The 20,661-nt window shown below is 46.7% G+C and overlaps 1 protein-coding gene across 1 annotated transcript in view; it reads left to right on the plus strand.

The window, feature by feature from the left end:
- The window catches only part of LOC106653744 (AF4/FMR2 family member 4-like), a 238,584-nt gene that overhangs the window by 2,719 nt on the left and 215,204 nt on the right, over positions 1-20,661 (plus strand). The window contains exon 2 of the mRNA XM_023462811.1: positions 2,598-4,045. Within this exon, the coding sequence (XP_023318579.1) occupies positions 2,817-4,045 (1,229 nt within the window). The 5' untranslated portion in view covers positions 2,598-2,816. The remainder of the gene's footprint in view (positions 1-2,597; positions 4,046-20,661) is intronic.

The raw sequence follows: 20,661 nt of genomic DNA on the forward strand, positions 1-20,661 counted from the left end.
CTGTGTGTGTGTCTACGTGCGTGTAATGAACACACAGGGAAAACACACATGCATGACGCGCGCGCGCGCGCAGAGGCATAAAAGAGTCAACCTTGAAATATATATGTATTTCTCGTTTAATGAATCGCTGCCTATAGAGTCTTAGAGACGACGTCGCGCGTATATAATACGTGCACGCAAACATCACAGTGCACCGAGGCTCTTCGAGAGCAGTGCACATGCAAGTACACACACACACACACACGTATATACGCACATACATGCCCAAACGCAGCCTATGTAGCTCTGTATCTCTCTCGCTCTCGCTGTCTCGTAACGGCAACGATAATAATAACGATAATTTAAAGCTCGAAACGCAAAACGTCCAATGACGCGTGTTAATTTCGTGTCATCGTATTTTCCTCGTGATGTACGCTGCTCGCGTCCGTGTATACGTATATGTATGTACGTGTGTGTGCGCGAGTAATACAAATAGGCGAATAGAGTCCGCCGCCGCCGCCACTGCTGCTGCCGCTGCAGCACACATAATACACATGCACACACGCGAGTGAGTTGAGGACGACAATAAAGTTTGCTTTTGCTTTGAGCGGCAGAATTGCGCAATAAAACAATTTTTATAAGTAGTAAATCATGCTCCGCTCGTCGTCGTCGTCGTCCGCGTATGTGTATAATAGAGACTCTCTATGCATGTCCGTGTGTGTGTGTGTGTGTAAATGTGTGTGTACACATGTAGATGATGCACGTTACGATGCATCCATTCGGCACAAAATCTCATTTACTTTGCACGCCATTTTTTTTCCACGCGATTCGCGTTTTAATCTTCTTCGCATGCAGATGCACATAACGTGCCGCCGCGGCGCGCGTGCATCACATGTGAACGACGACGACGACGACGAGGATTGCTTTATCGAGCGTTGATTCTCTCTCTCTCGCTCGGACGCGTATCTCGCTCTCTGTCTTTCTGCGCGATGAGCATCGAGGATGATCGTGATTGGAGGACGCGAGTATTAAATATCATCTCTCGTTGTCGTCGTCGTCGTCGTCGTCTCCGTTATGATCGTCTCGTTCACATATACTACTACTGCTGCAACGATCGTCGTCGCTGCTGCACCAATTAAATTCTGACATTGCATAAGTGCATGTACGCGCTCTCTCGGCGCATTATGTACGAGTAGACGAGCGCGCAGCTCTCATTGTAGCACGAGGAGTAGAGTAGCAGCGACGCGACACATATTATACACAAAGAAAGGAGTAAATGCACGACACACATGCATGAGTATGTCGCCCTGCTAATTGTTGACTTTTTCTCTTCTTTCATTTTTCTCTCTCTCTCTCTCTCTCTCTCTCTCTCGTTTATTATTGCGATTGTCATCGAGCGAGTGCGTAATACAGTCGGTCTATGAGCTTTATTATTTGCGCGCATTGTTATGCACACAACAATAGCACACACATACGTACACACGCGCGCGTTAAAGGGCAACCATATATAGTTGGAGATTCTCTATGACTGTATGTGTTTATTATTGTATATTCCCTCGCTCGGTCGATGTGTGCGTTGTGTCAGTGTACACATAATGCTTATGTATATGTATTTATATAGGCGCGCGTACCCGCTCTCGCTCTACAGCCGATTAATTAATAATGTGCTTTCGATACTGTACGGCTGGATCGTCGTCGTAATAATAATTATTATCGTTATTTATGCAAGCGCGCGAGAGAGAGAGAGAAAGTAAGCTCGATGCTCGATGCCGGGGCTTTTGTATTAAAATATAATTAATAATTTCGGAATCGACTGTTGTGCCGCTGCTGCTGCTGTTGCACGCACACACACACACACACAAATACATCCTCTCTCTCTGCAACAGCAGCATCAGCAACAGCAGTGAGCCTCGCCGTTACCGCTTGAATTATATAATCTCTTTCAATATTGTTTTATACGTGTACACATATTCTCGCATGAGACATACACAGAGTGTACACATCCATACATACACACACACACACACACACACACACACACGCATTATAACTCATCGAGTAAAATGGCGTTCATTAAATTTCGCGCTTGTTTAATTTTAGACCTACGCTGCCTCAGCCTCGGCCGCTACTTCTGTTGCTCCGCTTCTCTCTCTCTCTCTCTCTCTCTCCTCTCTGTTATGCGCGGATTAAGTATATACACACGCGTATATTGTACGCGAGTGAGCTATACATAATACATATCTGTGAATAGCTCGAGCGAGCGCGGGCGCGCGTGGGTGGATGTGTGCTAAAACACATACAGCAGTTTGTGTCTGTGCGCGCGCGAGCAGCAGCGGCAGCGGCGGCGACGGCTGCTGTATTGATTAATTCGAATGAAAGCGGATTAAATTACGAATGGATGAACGTATGAGAGAGACAACGGAGCAGTGTAACATTTTGTTAATTTGCACGTTCGTAACGGACTTGGCGTGCTACAAATACGATTATACACGTTTATGCGTGTCTACGCGTATGATATCCGACCAGCGAGCGAGCTTTTTTCTGAACCGGAAAAAAATTAAATCTCATTGAATTTATTTCCTTTTGCTTAACGTTCTTTTTCTCGTGCGATTTTGCAGATAATGCTGCAGTCGTTGCAGTCGTTGAGGGAAAGCGTCGTCTTCGCGTTGAAGCAAGCACAGAAGTCATCATTGGCAACGAACGACAAAAGCTCGCCCCGGCCATTAAGCAACAGCAACGTTCAGGCATCGGTTGGTAGCTTACAGTGATGCAGCCACCCGCAGCAGCATTCGTATCGCATCGATTAGCAGCCGCTAGCTGTACTGCTTACCTGTACGATGGCCGGCAAGTCTGAGCAACAGCCGCAGCAGCAGCAGCAGCAGCAACAGCAGCAACAGCAGCAACAACAGAATACCATCTCCGTGGAATCTCAACTCGACGAGCAGAGCTTGCAGAATAGCGTGCTCGTTTACGTGTCGAACGACAATTTGGCGTTCGCGAGCGCCCTGAGCGACGCCCAGCAACAGCAGCAGCAGCAACAGCAACAGAATGCGCTCTTCGGCCAGACGCAGCAACAGCAGCAGGACAACAATTGGGTGTTCGCCGACAAGTTTCAGCTGCCCAAGGAACTAGAGGTGCACGTCGATGGCAAGTCGAGATCGCAGACGGTCGTGGGCGGTAGCGACGACGAGTCCGCCGACGACGAGCTCGGCGACGACGGCCAATTCGTCGTGTCGCAGCTCGAGGCCGCGGTCGAAGCCGGCGACATCATCTATCAGGATGCCGAGTCCGTGGTGCTCGGCAAGGACGTGGTCGGCGACGACGACGACGACGAGGAGCACCTCAAGCTGCTCAAGATCAGCAAGGACATGCTCGAGGGCTGCAACGGTTACGCCGTCAACGGCTACGGGGCGTTCGTCGGCCTCGACGACAAGGCCTTCGATCTGGAGGAGGCCGCGGCGGCCGCGTGCGACGCCAACGCCAATCACCAGCAGCAGGTCACCTACGTGAGGCAGAACGGCGATGGAAGCGGCGGTGGCGGCGGCGGCGGTGGCGACTCGCAGGGCCTCACTCTGTACCAGAGCTCGCTAGATGACGGCCAGGCCGACGATCAGCAGCATCATCATCATCATCATCATCATCACCACCATCATCATCAGGGCGGCGTGCAGCTGAGCGACGAGCAGGTGAACGCCGCCTTCGCCAATCTCGGCAGCTGCGACTCGGTGAGGTCCGACACCGCCGAGTCGAGCTGCAGCAGCCTGAGCAGCCACGAGTCGCAGGAGGTGGCGCTGCAGCAGGCCGCGAGCTTCGTGGCCCAGCAGGTCGTGCGCGACGCCGAGGCCGCCGCCGCGGCCCAGCAGCAAGTTATCACGGTCCAGCAGGTGCTCGAGGACGCCATGGAAGTGTGTGCTAGTGTGCAGCAGCAAGAGCAGGAGCAGCAACAACAGCAGCATCAGCAACAACAACAACAGCAGCAGCAGCAACAGCAACAGCAAGAGAACAGCATCGCCGTACCGCAAGGCTGGAAGAGGATCTTCACCAATGGCGTCATCATCTATATCAGGTACGGGTTATTTGATTTTTAGCTTATGTTTTTTTTTGTTTGTAATATTCCTTAAGTAGAATCGAATCCTCGGGCATTCGTTTTTTTTGTCGTGGTCAACTTTTGAGATAAATTAGCTGGAAAGATGATTAGTCAATATTGAACAATCGGCACTGGATTTTTTTTTGTTTGAGTAGCAAACGTTAAGGCTCAATAAGAGGAGGAACAAATATATTCATTGTACAAAATTGAGTGTAGGTATATATCGAGAGCAACGATACAGGCATTTCGTTCGATATGTTTGTTCTTCCAAGATAGATAATACTCGTCTCCTCGTTCATATATGGCAAATAACATATGACAACACGAGGCTTATTTCTCATTTCCCATCCGTACTTATGGCATTATTATTCGTCGATTAAACCAGTTAAAATGCGTCCGTGTTTTTGTCGTTCATTTGTTAGTGTATTATATGTATAAAAAAAACACTGCTCGTCATTGTAATCGAAAAATCGAGTTTTTCTCTTTTTTTCTCTCTCTTTCACTCGTGCGTACAAAAACTCGAAATTACGTACCGACAAGAATTGTGAAAAAAGAATGAAAAAAAAAAACGAGGTACGCGCACGAGCTCTCGTAAATTGACTCTCTCGCTATGCGAAAGCTCTCACTGATTGAAATATCGCTCGAATACATTGGCCTTGTATTTTCGCAACCTCGAAAAGCGGCTCTCGTCGGCGTAGCTCGGCTTTTTGTTTCGTTACCCAATCGTTTTTATAAAATTTGCACGAATGCTCGTTTACGTCTGTCCGCATGTGTGTGTGTGTATACACATATCCACGTGTTTTTTAATGAAATATGCGAGAGAACGAAGATAATAATAGCCTGGCTCTTCGTATGTGCACCGGTGATGCGAAATGACGCGTCGTAAATACCAGGACGTACACGCATTCAATAATGAAATATACATCGTTTAATGCGCTTATCAAAAGTGTGATTTTTCATATTTTTCTAGATATATATTGGTAATTTTGCGAGCATAGTCGATTGCGTTTGAAAAAAAACTTCTTTGTTAATAACTGTATGTGGTTTAAAAATAAACGCGTGCGAGAAACTTATGAATATTTTGCATCGCTCTAGGTCTCGGCTCGCGCAGAATTCAGCGCAAAACAAAAGAACGAATAAAAAAAAATCTGCCACTAAAGCGCGCGCGGCGAGCGCGAGACTCTCAGCCACGTGCAAGCCGCAAGAGGCTCATTTGAATAAACGAAAAAAAAATCAACTAAACGACGACGCAGTATACGCAACAAATAACAAAGTTTATATGCGTCCTGCTTCTATACTGTTGCTACCGCGCTTCGAAGATGAGATAGTAAAAATATGTCGAGTAGACTCTAATCGACGTCAAAGTGGATACGAACGAGCTCGGTAAATAATGCGTGTAACCAAGGATTTCTGCTCTCTCTCTCTCTTTCTCTCTGCCTGTACCTTCCTCTCTCTCTCTCTCTCTCTTTCGCTCGTTCACGCTAGCACGGGTGCTCGCACGCGTGTAATTAACGATAATGGCACACGCGATAATGCATCAAGTTTACTCTTTGGTTATCCTCTCTCTCTTTCTCCGAGTCTCTGTGTGTATAAAATGTGCAGCAGAGCCTTTTGTTTTCAACGATGTCAATGCGTGTGTGTGTGTGTGTACGTGAGAGATAGAGAGAAATGCGCACGGCATAATGTTTGATGTTCCAAGGGTAATCAGAGAGTCGTTCGATTGAATTATACTCGCGCTTGATTCTGGAGATGAGAGAGTGAGCGAGCTTGCGCTCGATGCATGTACTGAGGCTCATATGTACACACAGCTGATACTGCTGCTGCTGCTGCTGCGGGTACCAGAGCTTGAGCGCGTACGTCATTTTGGGGAAATTTCCGTGTTTGATGTGTGCCTGCACACTGCGCTGATGTGTTTGCTATTTGGCTTTTGCCGAGAGAGAGACGGAAAGAGAGAAGCCCAAAGGGGGCCAAAGACGCAGCTCGCCGCTGCGAATTACTCTCTACCCACGCACCACGCGTTAATAAGCCGTCATTACACGCATACAGAGAGAGCGACCGGATTTTACGACGCGTCAAATGTAATTGCATGCAACGCGATTGATCGTTTGCGCATTTATTTCGGAGAATTAACCATGATACCAAATTGAAACATCGCTGAAAGAGTTTATTATTAGCTGAAAAAAGTATTGTGAAAAAACTACTCGGATTAAAATCTCTCTCTCTCTCTCTCTCCTGCAGAAAAGTGCGCAATCGACGAGTCTCGCGACGCGAGTTTAAAAATACATTCCAGCGGCAACGGCAGCAGTAGCAGCAGCCTTGACTATATACACCGAGAGAAAGAGAGTCGATCTAATCCATCTATCGATTTTGCATACGTGTGCACTGGCAGCTGCCGCGCCGAGATAGCAGTAGCAGTACACATGTACCACGCGAATAATTTTTCAAACACGAGAGCTGTTTGCATCCACTACACACACCCGAGGTGAAAAAAAAAACGAGGAAAAAAACTTTTTAAATTAAAAAAGAGAGCGAAAAAAGGGAAGAGGCGCGGGGGAAAAAAGAAGAAGAATCGTGTACATATATACGGCTGGCTCGCTGCTGCTGCTGCTGGCCTTGCAGTAACTTTCCTGCTACGCGCAGTATCATTAGAATCGAAGAGCACAACACGTATAATCTACGGAATATCGACGCGGGTCACATAATACAGCTTTAGGGATCATAGGTCTGCTGCTACAGTCGTCTTGTGCGTATGTATATCCCCCTTTCTCTCTCATCTCTCTCTCTCTCTCTCGTACGCGAGTGTATATATGTCGAAATAAAATGAAGTTCGCATTCGGGGACGCGATCGAGGCATACATACATACATATACAGTACGTATGTTCGCTGCGCGGCGGGCAGGAGGGCCGATCTGTGCTGCAGCAGGAGCTAGGCAGGCCGGGACAAAAGCTCGCTTAATTACCTCGATTCCAATCACGTTTCCCCAAGAGAAATATTTCCGCTGCGACATAGTCTCTTTCTCTCTCTCTCTCTCTCTTTCTCTCTCTATACAGTGGCGGTAGCAGCCTCCTCCTATATCAGCTTTTCTGCGCGCTATCTATCTTGAATACGCGCGCTCGTATAAATGCCGTCCATCTGTGAGTGCGTGCGCTATGCTGCTCCGCTCCGCGATCGTATAACAAAGACACTTTCACTTTCGCTCGCTTCGTCTCTCGGTCATCGAACTTGTCTACTATACGCTATACGCAAGCCGCCAAGCGTATGCGCGCGCGCGCGTTAATGCACAACCGGCGCTTTTTCTTGCAGCTTCTCTCCTCTATTTTTTTGTCCCTGCGTCTTTGCGCAAAGCTGCTTGCGATCGAGACCATGATCGGAGTCCATCGTCGCCGATTAATCTTCTCTCTCGGCGAGCTGCCGCGGGAATTAAAGTTTATAATTTCGCGCGATCCATCGCGAGCTCGATCCTCTTCTCTCCGGTATGTGTGCCGTATAGCCTCGCCGCGATCGGTGCTGTATGCACCTCCGAACGGCAAAGGCCTATATATAGGCTCTTATAAATAAACACTCGTGTCCGTGTACATGCCTTGCACTGCAAGTACGCGAGGGTAATATCTAAAATGTGCACGTGCTCGAGCACAGTAATAGCAGCAGCAGCAGCAGCGGCGGCAGAGGAATAGTTTCCTGCTACGTATGTGTGTGTGCATGTGTGTGTGCTATATGTGCAGCCGGTGCAGTGTATATAACGTACACGTATGCATTAGAGAGCAGCTCTATACCTGCGGTGGACGTGACCTTGAGAGCTTATAAGCTGGCTATGGCGCGCGCTCGTGTGTGCACATACACATATATGCGTGTCCGCGTATACCATTTACGTATAGTATGCATAAACGTGGAAGTATAATATGCAAACAATATTTGCATCGTATTTCACAAATAGAGAGGGCCGCCCTATGCACTTATCGGATATAATGCAGCGTGCTTAACTCTCCGTGGCTATATAAATATTTCCAATGTTTCGCCAACTTATCAGCTCGTATACGCTGTGTATAACACGCTCATAATGTACAGTGTTATGCGGGGCGCGTGCCGACGCTTGAGAGAGAGAGAGAGAGAGAGAGAGAGAGAAAGAGAGCAGCAAGAGAGAGTGTCATCTTGCCTCGCGCGCACCTAACACGCCTTGGTGTGTTTGTGCAATACGACACGGGCGATTAAGCAGCCGAGCCGCACACACACACACATAACGCCATGCGTATACATCATGTATATAATATCGGACAAAAAGCAACAGCAGCAGCAGCACGCGGTTGGGCAGCAAAAAAAAAGGGCCACCGCTTTTGGCGTTTACGATGCGGAGTGCCTTACACAAGCCCCTCTTCTTCTTTTTTGTTTTGGACAATGAACCGCGCAATTTGCATTTTTATCCTGCGTGCGTGTGTGTGAACTCGTACACGCGGGTAATATCACACCGAGCTTGCGGCGCGACTCCTAAAGAGCAGCTAATTTTCGACCCGAGAGTCGTCGCGTTACAACAGAGAAACTGCATGCGCATATATATCCACGGATGGACACGCATTGTAGTGGCAGCATACATTTATTTATACAAACATAAGCCCTGTACGGCCACTCGAAGGGTTACGGGCTCGATTTTCAAAGTAGCGAGAGTCAAACCGGATCTTTATTCACCCCTTTAAGCTGCTGTTATGTTCTCTCTCTCTCTATGTATATCTCTTTCGTATATTTAGGAACCCTTTGAAGCTCTCTCTCATCCCTCGAAGCAACAACACTCTCTCTCTCTCTCGCGATGAAGCTCAAAGCAGCTCTCGCAAAGTATAGCCCGCGGTGGTAACTGCGCGATGCTGGCCTCGCTTACCCTCTCTTACTTCTTGGCTGCCGAGAGAGAGAGAGAGCTCAGAGTTAAATCCAAGTCAAAGTTTGATGAAGCGTTACATTATTGATGATTATGGTGATGCCCATTTCCGTAACTTATGCTGCCGCGCTTGCGCGTATATATATTTTAAACAATGGAGGAGAGTGAGAGCGAGCGAAAGATCAAACAGAAGGCGAGTTAGCCCCCGAGATCTATGTACATCTTTAAAGCCACAGTCTATCTCTCTCTCTCTCTCTCTCTCTCGCTCTCGAAGACTAGAAAAATGACGACGAGCCAAGAAGACGATGGGGTGACGCGGCCGGTGCACGCGCATAAAGACGTTACGGAGCTCTATACCGCTGCTTCATAATGTATTATATACGTATGGTATATGTATATAAGCGCGCACTCACGGAAGCACGGAACATTTATGCAAAGTACGGGAAAGCTCTCGGAATTGACTTGTTATTTTGAGCGAGATTGGCTTTTTTCGCCCTCGCAAGCTCGCTCGCTGCTACTACTTAGGCTTGCGCCGAGAGTATTAGAGGGAAAATAAGGTCTTTTATGCTGTACGCAAGTATGCGCGCGCGCGCGCACCAGGCGAGTGAACGAATTTTTCACTTTCTTTTTTTTTTTACCTCTCGATATACCGGGGCAAACAAAACCCTTTTTTTCCTACCGCTGCTCATTTTGTTTGTATACGAGCGCCAGAAATGAAATTTCCGATTGATACGAGTTATCGAATCAACGTTTTGATTCGACGTGAATTGCGATGTATGTAGGGTTAAACGCGTATAGTTGAAAAATTTAATGACACGATCATCGTTATGTACCTTTTTCATTTTGAGGCAGGGGCGTGGGACGGGAGCGATGTTGTTTCACTGTTTATATCCTATATCTATATAATACGGCGCGCACACTCGCAAAAGTCAATAAAACGCGATTCCAGCCTCTTTCCAACGAGTGAGTTTTTACGATGGGAAGTGGAGGTAAAAAAGCGGCGCTCGCAGCAGCAGAGTCACATGCAGAGAGCCAGATATGCACGGCAGAAGCAAATTTTAATTCCTCTTTTTTCTGCACGCTCGTTCCGACTGCAGTGCACTGATTCGATCACGTTTTCCTTTCTCTTTTTTTTTTGCGAATAGATTTTTTCAAATATTTCCAGCTCAGGAGACAGAAAAAGATAGAAAGAGACCGGCGAACAGCAGAGAGAGAGAGAAAAGCTTGCAAAATGTACGGCCAGATGTTGTGGCTAGTTGATTTTCGCTCTTGAAAATCCAACCCGAGCCGCAGCTCACGCACACACACTGCATCTCTCTCGCTGACTGACAGTAATTAAAAGACCTTTATTACTTGCGTGTATACGTATACATATTGGGGTGACGCGAGCGATCGGTGGATTTACACGAGTGTCACTCCCGATCGAATAAAATATTTATTCCGCGCGTGTGTTGCCGCACGTATTCAATATCGAAGAGATATAATGAAACGACTCGTGGATTTTGCAAGCAAAAGAAGAGCAAAAATCAAAATGAAAATAAAAAGAAAAAAAATAAACACGTTACTCGAAGGTCGTGAAAGTAAAAAAAAAAGCTTCCCGAGAGCGAAAGAGAAAGGAAAATGCTCGTTCCAAAAACTCATTAAAAACAAATCGTGCAGCGGGCGAGAAATAAAGAATATATACGCTATATACGCGGGTGGATAATGATAACCGAACAAAGCTGAAAAAAAAAGAGAGAAGAAAATAATAGTAACGTTTTCAAGCTCCTCTCGATGCTGCTAGTGGGCGAAAATTAAATTTTCCAGGCGCGCACGCACACATCCATATCCACAGCCGCACACACACACACACATGCACACATTTACGAACACGTAGAGCCGTAAAGAGCGAAAAAGCGAGAAAGAGAGAAAACTCGTTGTAGTACTATTATTCTCCCTTGACTTTCGACCATTTCCTACCCATACATATACGTATACCAGCACAGCCACACACACACATACGTACAGTAGTAGAGCTCGAGCTTGCACGGGTGCATGTTTATACACATAGGTATATCCCTTGGCACTCACATATATATACACACACACACACAAACAGTTGGGCAAAAGCAAAAGCAAAAAAAAGGAGGAAAAAAATAAAGCAAAAAGGTAAAAAAACAGCATGGCCTCGCATAGGTAGTAGTTGTACATCCGCACACACACACACACACACACACACACACACATACAGCAGTATAAAGCCCAGGGTTGTAGTGGTATAGTTGAAGTGCGCAGGCGTTTATCGGACTGACGCGCAGCAGCAGCAGCGAGCATCGCTTCAGGCTCTCTCTCTCTCGTGTACGTGTAGTACGTATGTATATGTAGAGGTGTTGTAGGTATACTACACGTACTATACCAACCGGCTCGGGGTGAACGAGCTCTCCGAGGGGTGAAAAGATGAATTTGCAACTTTTGCCCGGGTTACTACGCTCTCTCTCTCTCTCTTTCTCCTCTCATACTCCTCTCTCTCGCTCGCAACGCCGACTCGTTCGCGGAAATTTTTAGAGCGGAATTTCACAAGCTGTGGCTATAATGTATACGTATGCGCGCCCTCCAAGCAGCGGCAGCAGCAGCAGCAGCAGCAGCAGAAGCGGTGGCAGTAACAGAGCACATACGTAGCGTACATATATATAATGCTCGTACGTGTACGAGTAATACACAGGGGTGCGAGCACTTTTTGATGAGAGAAAAGATTCAGACGAGACCTTAGGTCTGCGTACGTGTACTCGCTCGCTCTCTCTCTCTCTCTCTTTTCCTCTACATTTTTTTTACACCCCTCGTCTATATCTCGCGCGTACCCGACTCGAGCCGTCGAGATTGAATTAGATCGACGATCGAGTACTCTTGTTTTTTTTATATACCCTTATATACATGCGTACATCCAGCTCATCATTTCGAGAAAGAGAGAGAGAGATGATCAATTACTCGTACGAAATTCCGCAATACACATAGGATCCATTACCGAGTGATCGAAAAGAAAAAAAAGGAAGGAAAAAGTAGATAGAGAGAGAGAGAGAGAGAGGAATCTAATCTCCATTCGTTGCGGTGAATCGTCGATGCGCTTAAATGTTGCAAGTAGAGCGCGCGCAGCAGAGAGCTCGTAGTAGAGAGCAATATCTTTGTATTCCGTAAATACAGAATTTACAAGCCGTAAGTCGCAAGCCCTCGAGAGAGACGTGCACGCGTTCGTCGTCGTCGTCGTCGCATCGTATTCATTTAAATCTTTCGCCTGATGAGAAACTTTGACGTCAGAGAGTCGGCAGAGAGGCAGTCGTCGTCGCCGTATCTATAAGCGCGCGCTCACGTATATATATACCCTTATACTTTGCTTCGAAGCTTCATCGCTTTTGAAAAAAAGAAGTAGTAGAAGAAGAAGAAGAAGAAGAAGAAGAAGATTGAGAGAGCGAAAAAAACCTATCCCCCTTTTTTTTCTCGCAGACGTTTTACTCGGGACATCTCACCCCTCGTCTGTAAAAAAAAAAAAGGAAAAAACGAGAAAGAGAAAGAAAGAATCGTGCGCGCAGGCTTTATACGTGTATCCAACATCCTCCCTTTACTCTTCCTACCGTTCACGTACGCAGCGTATATAGACATATAAATAACGCCTGCATATACATGTGGCGTGTATGAGTAAGAGCGAGAGCAGCAGCAGCAGACCCACACGCGTGTATATATACAAACGCGCACAAATTCACCTACGTATGCGTGTGTGCGCGTTTCGCAGATTCTCTTATCGAGCCTGCGGGGTGGCGATCAATATCAACTACTACTACTACCACCGACATCACTACCACCGCTACTAACGCTATATACGTCGTGTATACCACTTTTCCACTGCTACAACTAATATATACACGCTCGTGTATCTATTTATCTATGTGTGTGTGTGTGTGTATTGCACACACCTCCTTGTGCACGTGTGTATGTGTATGTAAAGTACATTTTGTGCGCGAGCACGAGAGCGAGAGAGAAGTGAGAGAGTGAGGCAAATTCGCGCGCGCACCAGACTACATTGTGTGCCGTCACCGCTGCTGCCTACTATGTATACGCCGCTACTGCTGCTGCTGTATAAAGTACGTCGTTCGCCGCTTTCCACATGCACACTCGGAGTAGCGTACATACACACCATTACCACTACCCCCGACTCGACTCCGATCTGTGCATGTGTATGCGCAGCATAGAGACATTCGTGTAAGTACACGTTAAAGTGTATGTATATATACGTATACGAGGGGTGGCAAAGGCAACGCGCGCGTTGCATCGGAACGCCGCTACACACTCACGGGATTTGAAAAAGAAGAGAGAGCGAGAGAGAGAGAGAGAGAGAAAAAAAGGGTCGTCGTCGCCGCTGCTGCTCTTGCCGTTCTTCGTATACATACATAACTTACGTCGTATATATGTAAGAAACGATCCTACATTATGTAAGGTCCGTATCGATGATCATAACTTGACATTACGTCCGTGCTGTATGTGTGTGTGTGTTATTACTTATGTTTCGGCTTTTTCTTATATACGAATGGTCCTCTTATTACTCGAATATATATTTCACCCCTTATAAAGCGTATTACTTTTATGCGTACACTCGAAAGAGAAAAAAAAGTATATACATTATAAAACCAACAAAGCGGACACTATATAGCAAGTCGTCTTGTATACTAATGACCTTTTGGCACGTCATGCATGTCGCAAGCTCGTTCTCTTATACTGCCGTTCCGCGCGTCATAATCCTTTTCATTTATTTATTTCTTTTTTTCTGCTCTCATTTTTCTCATCTTTATCTCTCTTTACTTTACTTAAATGTATTTACGCATCCGTAAGCGCTGATCTTTCTTTAGCATAATATAACGTATGCGAACGGCAAATTAAAAATAAAACAAACAAAAAAAAAAGAGAACAAGGGCGCAGGCAGTGCGCGCGCACGAAAAAGAGAGAGAGACTCGTGGGAGAGAGAAACAAATCTCTGTATCGCTGACGGATAATTAGAAAATCTGAAATTGAAAATGTTTGTACACGTAAACTCACCCGAAACAGAGACAGAGAATCGGTGCGCGACGAAAAAATTTCCTTTTAAAAAATGCACCCCTCGCTTTAACGCGCCGGCGCTTACGTTATGTACGCGCGCGCGCAAGCCTGTGGGCGATAGTTTCGCGTGAACTTTTTTTTTTATTCGTGAGCCGGGGGCGCTTTCCAGAGCCTCCCGGGCCTCGCAGCAGCATCACATCGATGCCACAGCAGCAGCAGCAGCAGCAACGACGGCATGACGATACTGCTGCTCTCTTCGCTCCCTTTTTTTGTCGTTTTAATTTATGCACGAGATGCGTGAGTGAAGCCCGCCGCACGAGCTCTCTCGAAAAAACGTCAATATTGCGCACCGACCGGGTAGTATTATTATGATATTTTTTTGTCTCCTCGTTTTAATTTCCAACCGGTAGTACTTACAAAAATGGAAAAGCGCACACATCAATGGGGCTTTTTTTTTGTTTCCGCGCGTGTGTGCTTTGTTGACCGCGTTTCAGCTCATCCGTATAAACCGCGAAATTATAATTCGCAACGGACTTTTCCCGACTCCCATCCGTTAAAAGGTGGATAAAACAAAAGCACGGCGAATGCGAGGGATAATAAAATGAAAGAGATAAAGAAAGGAAAAACAAGAGAGAGAGAGAGAGAGAGAGAGAGAGAGAGGAAGATCAGCAGTGGTTCGTTATTTCGTCGTGCGGGAAGAGAAGGAGGAACGAGAGGGAGGGATACAATTACCGTGAAGTAAAAAACACGTGCTAAAACCTCGGGACCGAAAAAGAACGATATAGAGAGACAGCAGGCAGAGAGCAGCTTTTCCGAAAGAAAGGACACATTCAACGAACAACGAACAAATGAAACGAGTGCGCAGTAGTTTGGAAAAAAAACGACGACGACATCGGCGAAGGACTCTCTCTTGTACGATCCCTAAAGCTTCGCCAACCGCACATTTCCATTACTTCGACGTATATATACACCCACGCGTGTATAGACAGATACGAAAGCAGAGAGAGAGTACTTCGTGAACGACGCCACCGTCGAACGTATATAACGTAGCCAAAAAAGAAAGGAGGGAAGGAGGTACGAGAGAAAGAGAGAAATAAAGGAGGAATAAAGTCTCATCATCGAGAGTTTGATATCGACCCGTAAGGTCTTGCGATTAACATTCAGGATGTCCCTTGGAACTGTGCAGCCGATACAGTAATACAATATCATCATATGTATAATCCGTCGAACGGAAAAAATGATTAGCGATACGTGTGTAGAGGAGAGAAACAGAGACGAGGGGCAGATCGTGTCTAAGGCGAACTAATTACCGTATCGTCAGCGTTGCTCACTCTGCTCACTCTCTATCTCCCTCTTTCTCCCTCTCTCTCCTCTCTATCGCGAAGTGAGCGCGCTGCTTTTCCTAATTACCCTTTGTACGTGTATATATACATGTATGACGCTATAATTATTAATGAGAGATACGAGCGATCGCTGTATTATAGCAGCAGCAGTGGCAGTACTAGCAGCAGCTGCTTAATTAAAGCCTATAAATAGGCTCTACACGTGCTGCCACGTGGGCTTGTTAAACGTTGTACGCATTTGCTCGGCATCCGCGTGCTCGCGCACGAGGTGGATGAGCTTTTTTTATGCTCGAATTCGAGGTATTAGTCCGTAGCTCGAGTCTGTGTGCACATATACTGCTGTAATATAAATAAGCTCTGACTTTTGATAAAGCGAGATAGATGAGGTGAAAAAGCCAATGTACAAGACAGTAAGTGGGCCCTCTATGCCTATAATATGTTTGTGCGCGCGAGTAAAGGGTGCCTGCGGAGGTGCACAACACCGAGCGAGACTCGAGAGATCGTAAGCAACAGTAGTATTCGAGTTTTCTTATGCCACTTTCGAGTGGCAGCTCGCGAAAAGCACCATAAATCTCGAAGGAAATTAGGGAGAAATTATAGAGCTTGCAGAGAGCAAGCAGCAACAATTCTTACGGGTACACTCGAACGCCGAAAAACGACTAATTATATTCGGCTCGCGAGCGATTCTCTCTCTCTCTCTCTGTGTTTTCTCTCTTTATCTCGCAGATGGCACGAGAGCAAGTGAAAATTCGATCAAACAAAGGCGGCCCAACTGAAACTGTGTGTATACACTATGGATGGCATCCCGTGGAGATGGTCTTGTGACGTATTATATATCGTCGTAACACTCCCATCCCCCTCGCGCAACGCAGTTCACGCTCTAAACGCAATAATCAAGTAAATAGCTTATCTCCGACACGTTCGCCGTTCTCTCCCTCTCTTTCTCTCTCTCGCTTTACGCGAAGCAGCAGCCTTTTGTGTGCGTGCGTATACATCTATATACAGTCGAGAAGTCTAGCACAGGACGTTAAAACTAATGTCGTTAAATTAAACTCGCTTCTGCACCGATGCGCGCCCAAGAGTATGCAGTATACGTGTGTGTGTATGCGCGTTGGATAGTTTCGCTCTCACGAGACAACGCGAGAGACCAAGCGAGAGAGAGAGAGAGAGAGAGAGAGTAATTGGTCGATGTTTGGAAGAAAAAGAGAAACAGACAGGGTGGAACTTGTGCCGTTGTCGACTGCGACGACTGCCTTCACGATATTCCGGTATATAACTAAGTTTCCGCAGCTTTACGCGCTCCATTGCCGGTGCAGCGGTAGTAACGGCGGTAGTAGTAGTAGTAGTAGTAGTAGTATTAGTAAGCGGGTCTCCGTCGATGTATGTGTCGACGACCCTTGAACTATATACGCCACACACGAGCACAGAGATGATGATTGTTGTATGCATGTCGAATCGTAGCCATGTGTTTGGCTGACTGGCTGGCTGTACCGCCGCTCGTTGTTACCCAATTTCATTTTTTGCTCCATGCCCGTCTGCTGCTCTCGCCTGTATTCAATTCATGATGTGCGTGTGTGTGTACACACGTTGCAGTACGGTAACAGGATCAAACTGATAGAGAAACACGCGGGGAGAAGGGTAGGTTTGTTGCTCTCCCGTGTGTGCTACTGTACTACTCGTGGTGGTTCGCCAATGAGCAACATACCGCTTTTGTACCAGTTAAGTCCAAGTTGCCGAGGTTGGAACACGTTTTTGGATAGGCCGTTTTTCGACTCTCGCTCGTTCTCGTTGCGCGAATCTCGCACCCGAAAGAGCTTGTAAACATTTATTGCATAAAGTGCGCGCGCGCGAGTTTTATCTTATAAAAGAGCTTAAAAACTCGCGGGCTTTCAAAGTCGATTATTCTTAACTGAGAAAAAAAATTTCTCGTGTCTCGCGGTTAAGTAGTGCCGATGCTGTCATCGGATAATTGTGTGCGGTTCTTCGCTTGACTAATTGCAGCTAATTAACGCATCTTTCATTATATTCGTTATACTCGTGCGCTCGTGTGTTTGTGTGTACGTTCCTTTGCTTTTTTTTCTTCATCTTCAATCTTCGACACGAACGACTGCGCTCGGTCGTGTTGACAAATCGGATACCTACTCGTGCATACAGAGACACATGCTGCGCGCGTGCGCGGGCACGACCTCATGCGCAGTAATAAACGCCACACATTCTGACGAGCATGAATAATCCACCAGGTAATACGTGAGTGTGTCACCTTAATATAACGTAAGCCACATAGGCTTTCAAAGAATACATATATACTTTTCTGATTTGCCGCGCTCGCGCTTGGCAGTAATATAGGTGTTGTTATCGTTAAATATTTAAACGTCTTAGGCTAAAGCTCTCGCGCGCTCTAGCTGCTGCTGCTGCTACATACAGGCTTACCTTCTCAGTAATTGACCTTTTCACTGCACTAGACCAGCTGTATAATGCAAACAATAATTTATCAGCGCTTCTATACACTCACTCGCACACGCTCGCACGCATACGGCCACGAGCTCGATCGTATTATATATATCACGCGCAGGGATTAATTTTCAGATCGATCGGCTCATGCCGATGCGCAATGCAGATCTTTGTATCATATAATGTGATTACGCTTGTGTAAAACAAAGTTTGCGATATAGATCATAAATGCGCGCGATTACGCATCATAATAGTTTCGATCGTCGTCATATTTGCGAGCAAGAGCGCATCTGTGAGAAAAATGACGAGGACGCGCGCGCGCGTTTTATTATCATTACGCACATTACCACTGCAGAAATAAAATCATCCGTTCGAAAAAATCATATATAAAAACACGGCACATATGTTTGTAATATATACGTCGTCGTAGTAGTAGTAGCAGCAGTAGTGGTGCATGCGCGCGTTGATTGCTCCAACGATTGCGTCTAATTATTCGGCTCATCGAATATTCATGAGGCTCGATGTGCAAGCAGCAGCAGCGGCGTAGCCAGCTACGACGACGACGACTATTCACATTTATATATACGTACATATAGCTTTAGCTTATAGCGTGTGAGTAGAGTAGAGAAACCCGGGACAGAATGGAGCGACGATGACCGTATGTAACGGGGTAGTAGCAGCATGCGGCTGCCAATATATAGCCGTGTACACACGTATACGTGTGCAAGCGAACTTTCCCCAATTTCGATTCATCCTATTAGCACTGCGAGTCTCTCTCTCTCTCTTTCTCTCTGTGTGTGCTGGCTACCACCATCGGGCCCTAAACAAATAAAAGCTTTTCGTCGAGCTCGTCCAGATCGCGTGTATACGTAATGCCGGATAACTGTGCACTACTGCACTACTATCCTCGCCGAGCAAAATCTATATAATACATACATGTGCATTATTATATATATTTATTTTAGACGCGTGTATACCCAAATAATAATATTATTACGGCCAATGAAACGAGCGACCAACGCGTATTATTCAGCTTTGTGTACGATCGAGTGCGCAAAGCTATACTATTTGCCCTGCGCGCGCCACCACCCGAGTTTCTCGACTCAATTGCAGCGACGCCGCTTCTGTGTTTTACAGCGAGATAATCGCACTCCCGCGCACAGAGGAGACGCGTATACGTCATGTGTCACACGCGCTCTCGGGTCGAAGAAAAACATAGTAGAAAGTCAGGGTGATCTTTTGTGCCTTCGGGCGAAATTCGCAGCGCAGATTCGATCGAGCGAGAAGTGCAAATAATTATCATGAGAATTATCGGTAGGCGTAAGCGAGAAATCACCCACCCCAATAACGCGTTTTGTGTGCGTGTGTGTGTGTATGTATAATATAATGCACGCGAGCCACATCGTTGTGCCTATGTATTCGTGATAATACGATGCGAACGTCAAAAGCTCCGGGACCCATGACGTCGCCTTTTTCTTTCTTCAAAAGAGGTGCAATTATCGCGTGTACAACGCCGGAAGGTCAACGACGATCTAAAAGGACTCGGGTGGCAGCAGCAGCTTTTTCCATCATAAAAGAAGTTTATATACAGGCTGCTAGAGGTGCAGGCGTCGGTTATACAGTGTTGGAAGAAGACCGAAGTGTATATACGTGCACACACAAACACACACACGAGATGCGCTTGTTTTCATGAACGCGCGCGCGAGCGAGGGGCAACATAAAATACACGATGACGTAGTCGTCGTCGTCATTGAAAAGATAAGCTTTTTATTTCTCCTTCTTTTCCTTTTCGCTCGAGCGAACGCATCGAGAGACATTATACTCGTATACGACGCGTACACGCACTCGTACGAGTGACCTTTTTGTCAATACAGGCGGAGCACTAGCGGCGTCTCTCGATTATTCATACGGGGTTGTAATTGTGTTGTCGGCTTTCTCGACTACGTACACTTGAAAAGTCCAAAAAAACGTGTAATTTGGGCTCTCTCTCTCCACCCGACGCCTAGGCTGTATACCCACTCGAGACTTTCTTTTTCACCCCCTCCGTTATAACGAACTAATGTTGAAAAAAAAGCTATACGGACGAGCACGAGATCCCTTTGAAAAATCAGTAGACTAGTTTCCGCATTCATCAAAGTTCTCTCTCTTGCGCTGAGCGCCTAACGTAATCCACCCTCTCGATTCTCTCGAACAAAGATTAATGCGATAAACCGCGCGACTAGAGTCGTCCTCGTTGTCGTTGTCGATGTCGTTTTCTTCCCCCCTTCAAGGGCCGGCCCGACTCATCTTTAACTCGCGTTGTAAAACAATAAGCATCTCTCACTCTCTTCTCTCACCCTCGCGGATGAATGAATGACGAGCGAGAGCTGCCTTTTTCTCCCCCTCTGCGCGCGATCCTCCAAGATGCGTCGCGCCGATCTTTGTGAACGACGGCAAAAAAGGCAAAAATGAAAAGAACTAAGAAGAAAAAGTACAAAAAGTCCTCTTTGGTCGAGTCGCGGAGCAACAATAAGCTCGCGCACGCAGTCGCCCATCCAGACGGCAATGTTTCACCTTAACCTCTCAACTTTTCTCTCTTTATGTGCGGGTAACATCGCGCACAGAGGAGTAGTAGCAGGAGGAGAAAAGGAAGGGTTAGGGTGGCGGGGGTGTGTACGAGCGCGTCGCATGTGTGTGTGTGCGCGCGCGGCCGCGCGACGACCATAATCCTCGCCGCAAACTCGATAGTCGGCGGTGTGATTCCGAAAGGATAAATGAAGCCGGAGCAGCAAGAGTTTGCTCGGGCTGTTGCACACACAGTCGCACAAATATACACACTAGGTAGCGAGCGAGCGAGCGAGAAGCAAGCAAGCGCACACGCCGGCGCACAGAGGGA

This window comes from Trichogramma pretiosum, unplaced genomic scaffold, assembly GCF_000599845.2.
Source record: "Trichogramma pretiosum strain Unisexual culture from Peru unplaced genomic scaffold, Tpre_2.0 scaffold1, whole genome shotgun sequence".
In the NCBI taxonomy this organism is placed as follows: domain Eukaryota; kingdom Metazoa; phylum Arthropoda; class Insecta; order Hymenoptera; family Trichogrammatidae; genus Trichogramma; species Trichogramma pretiosum.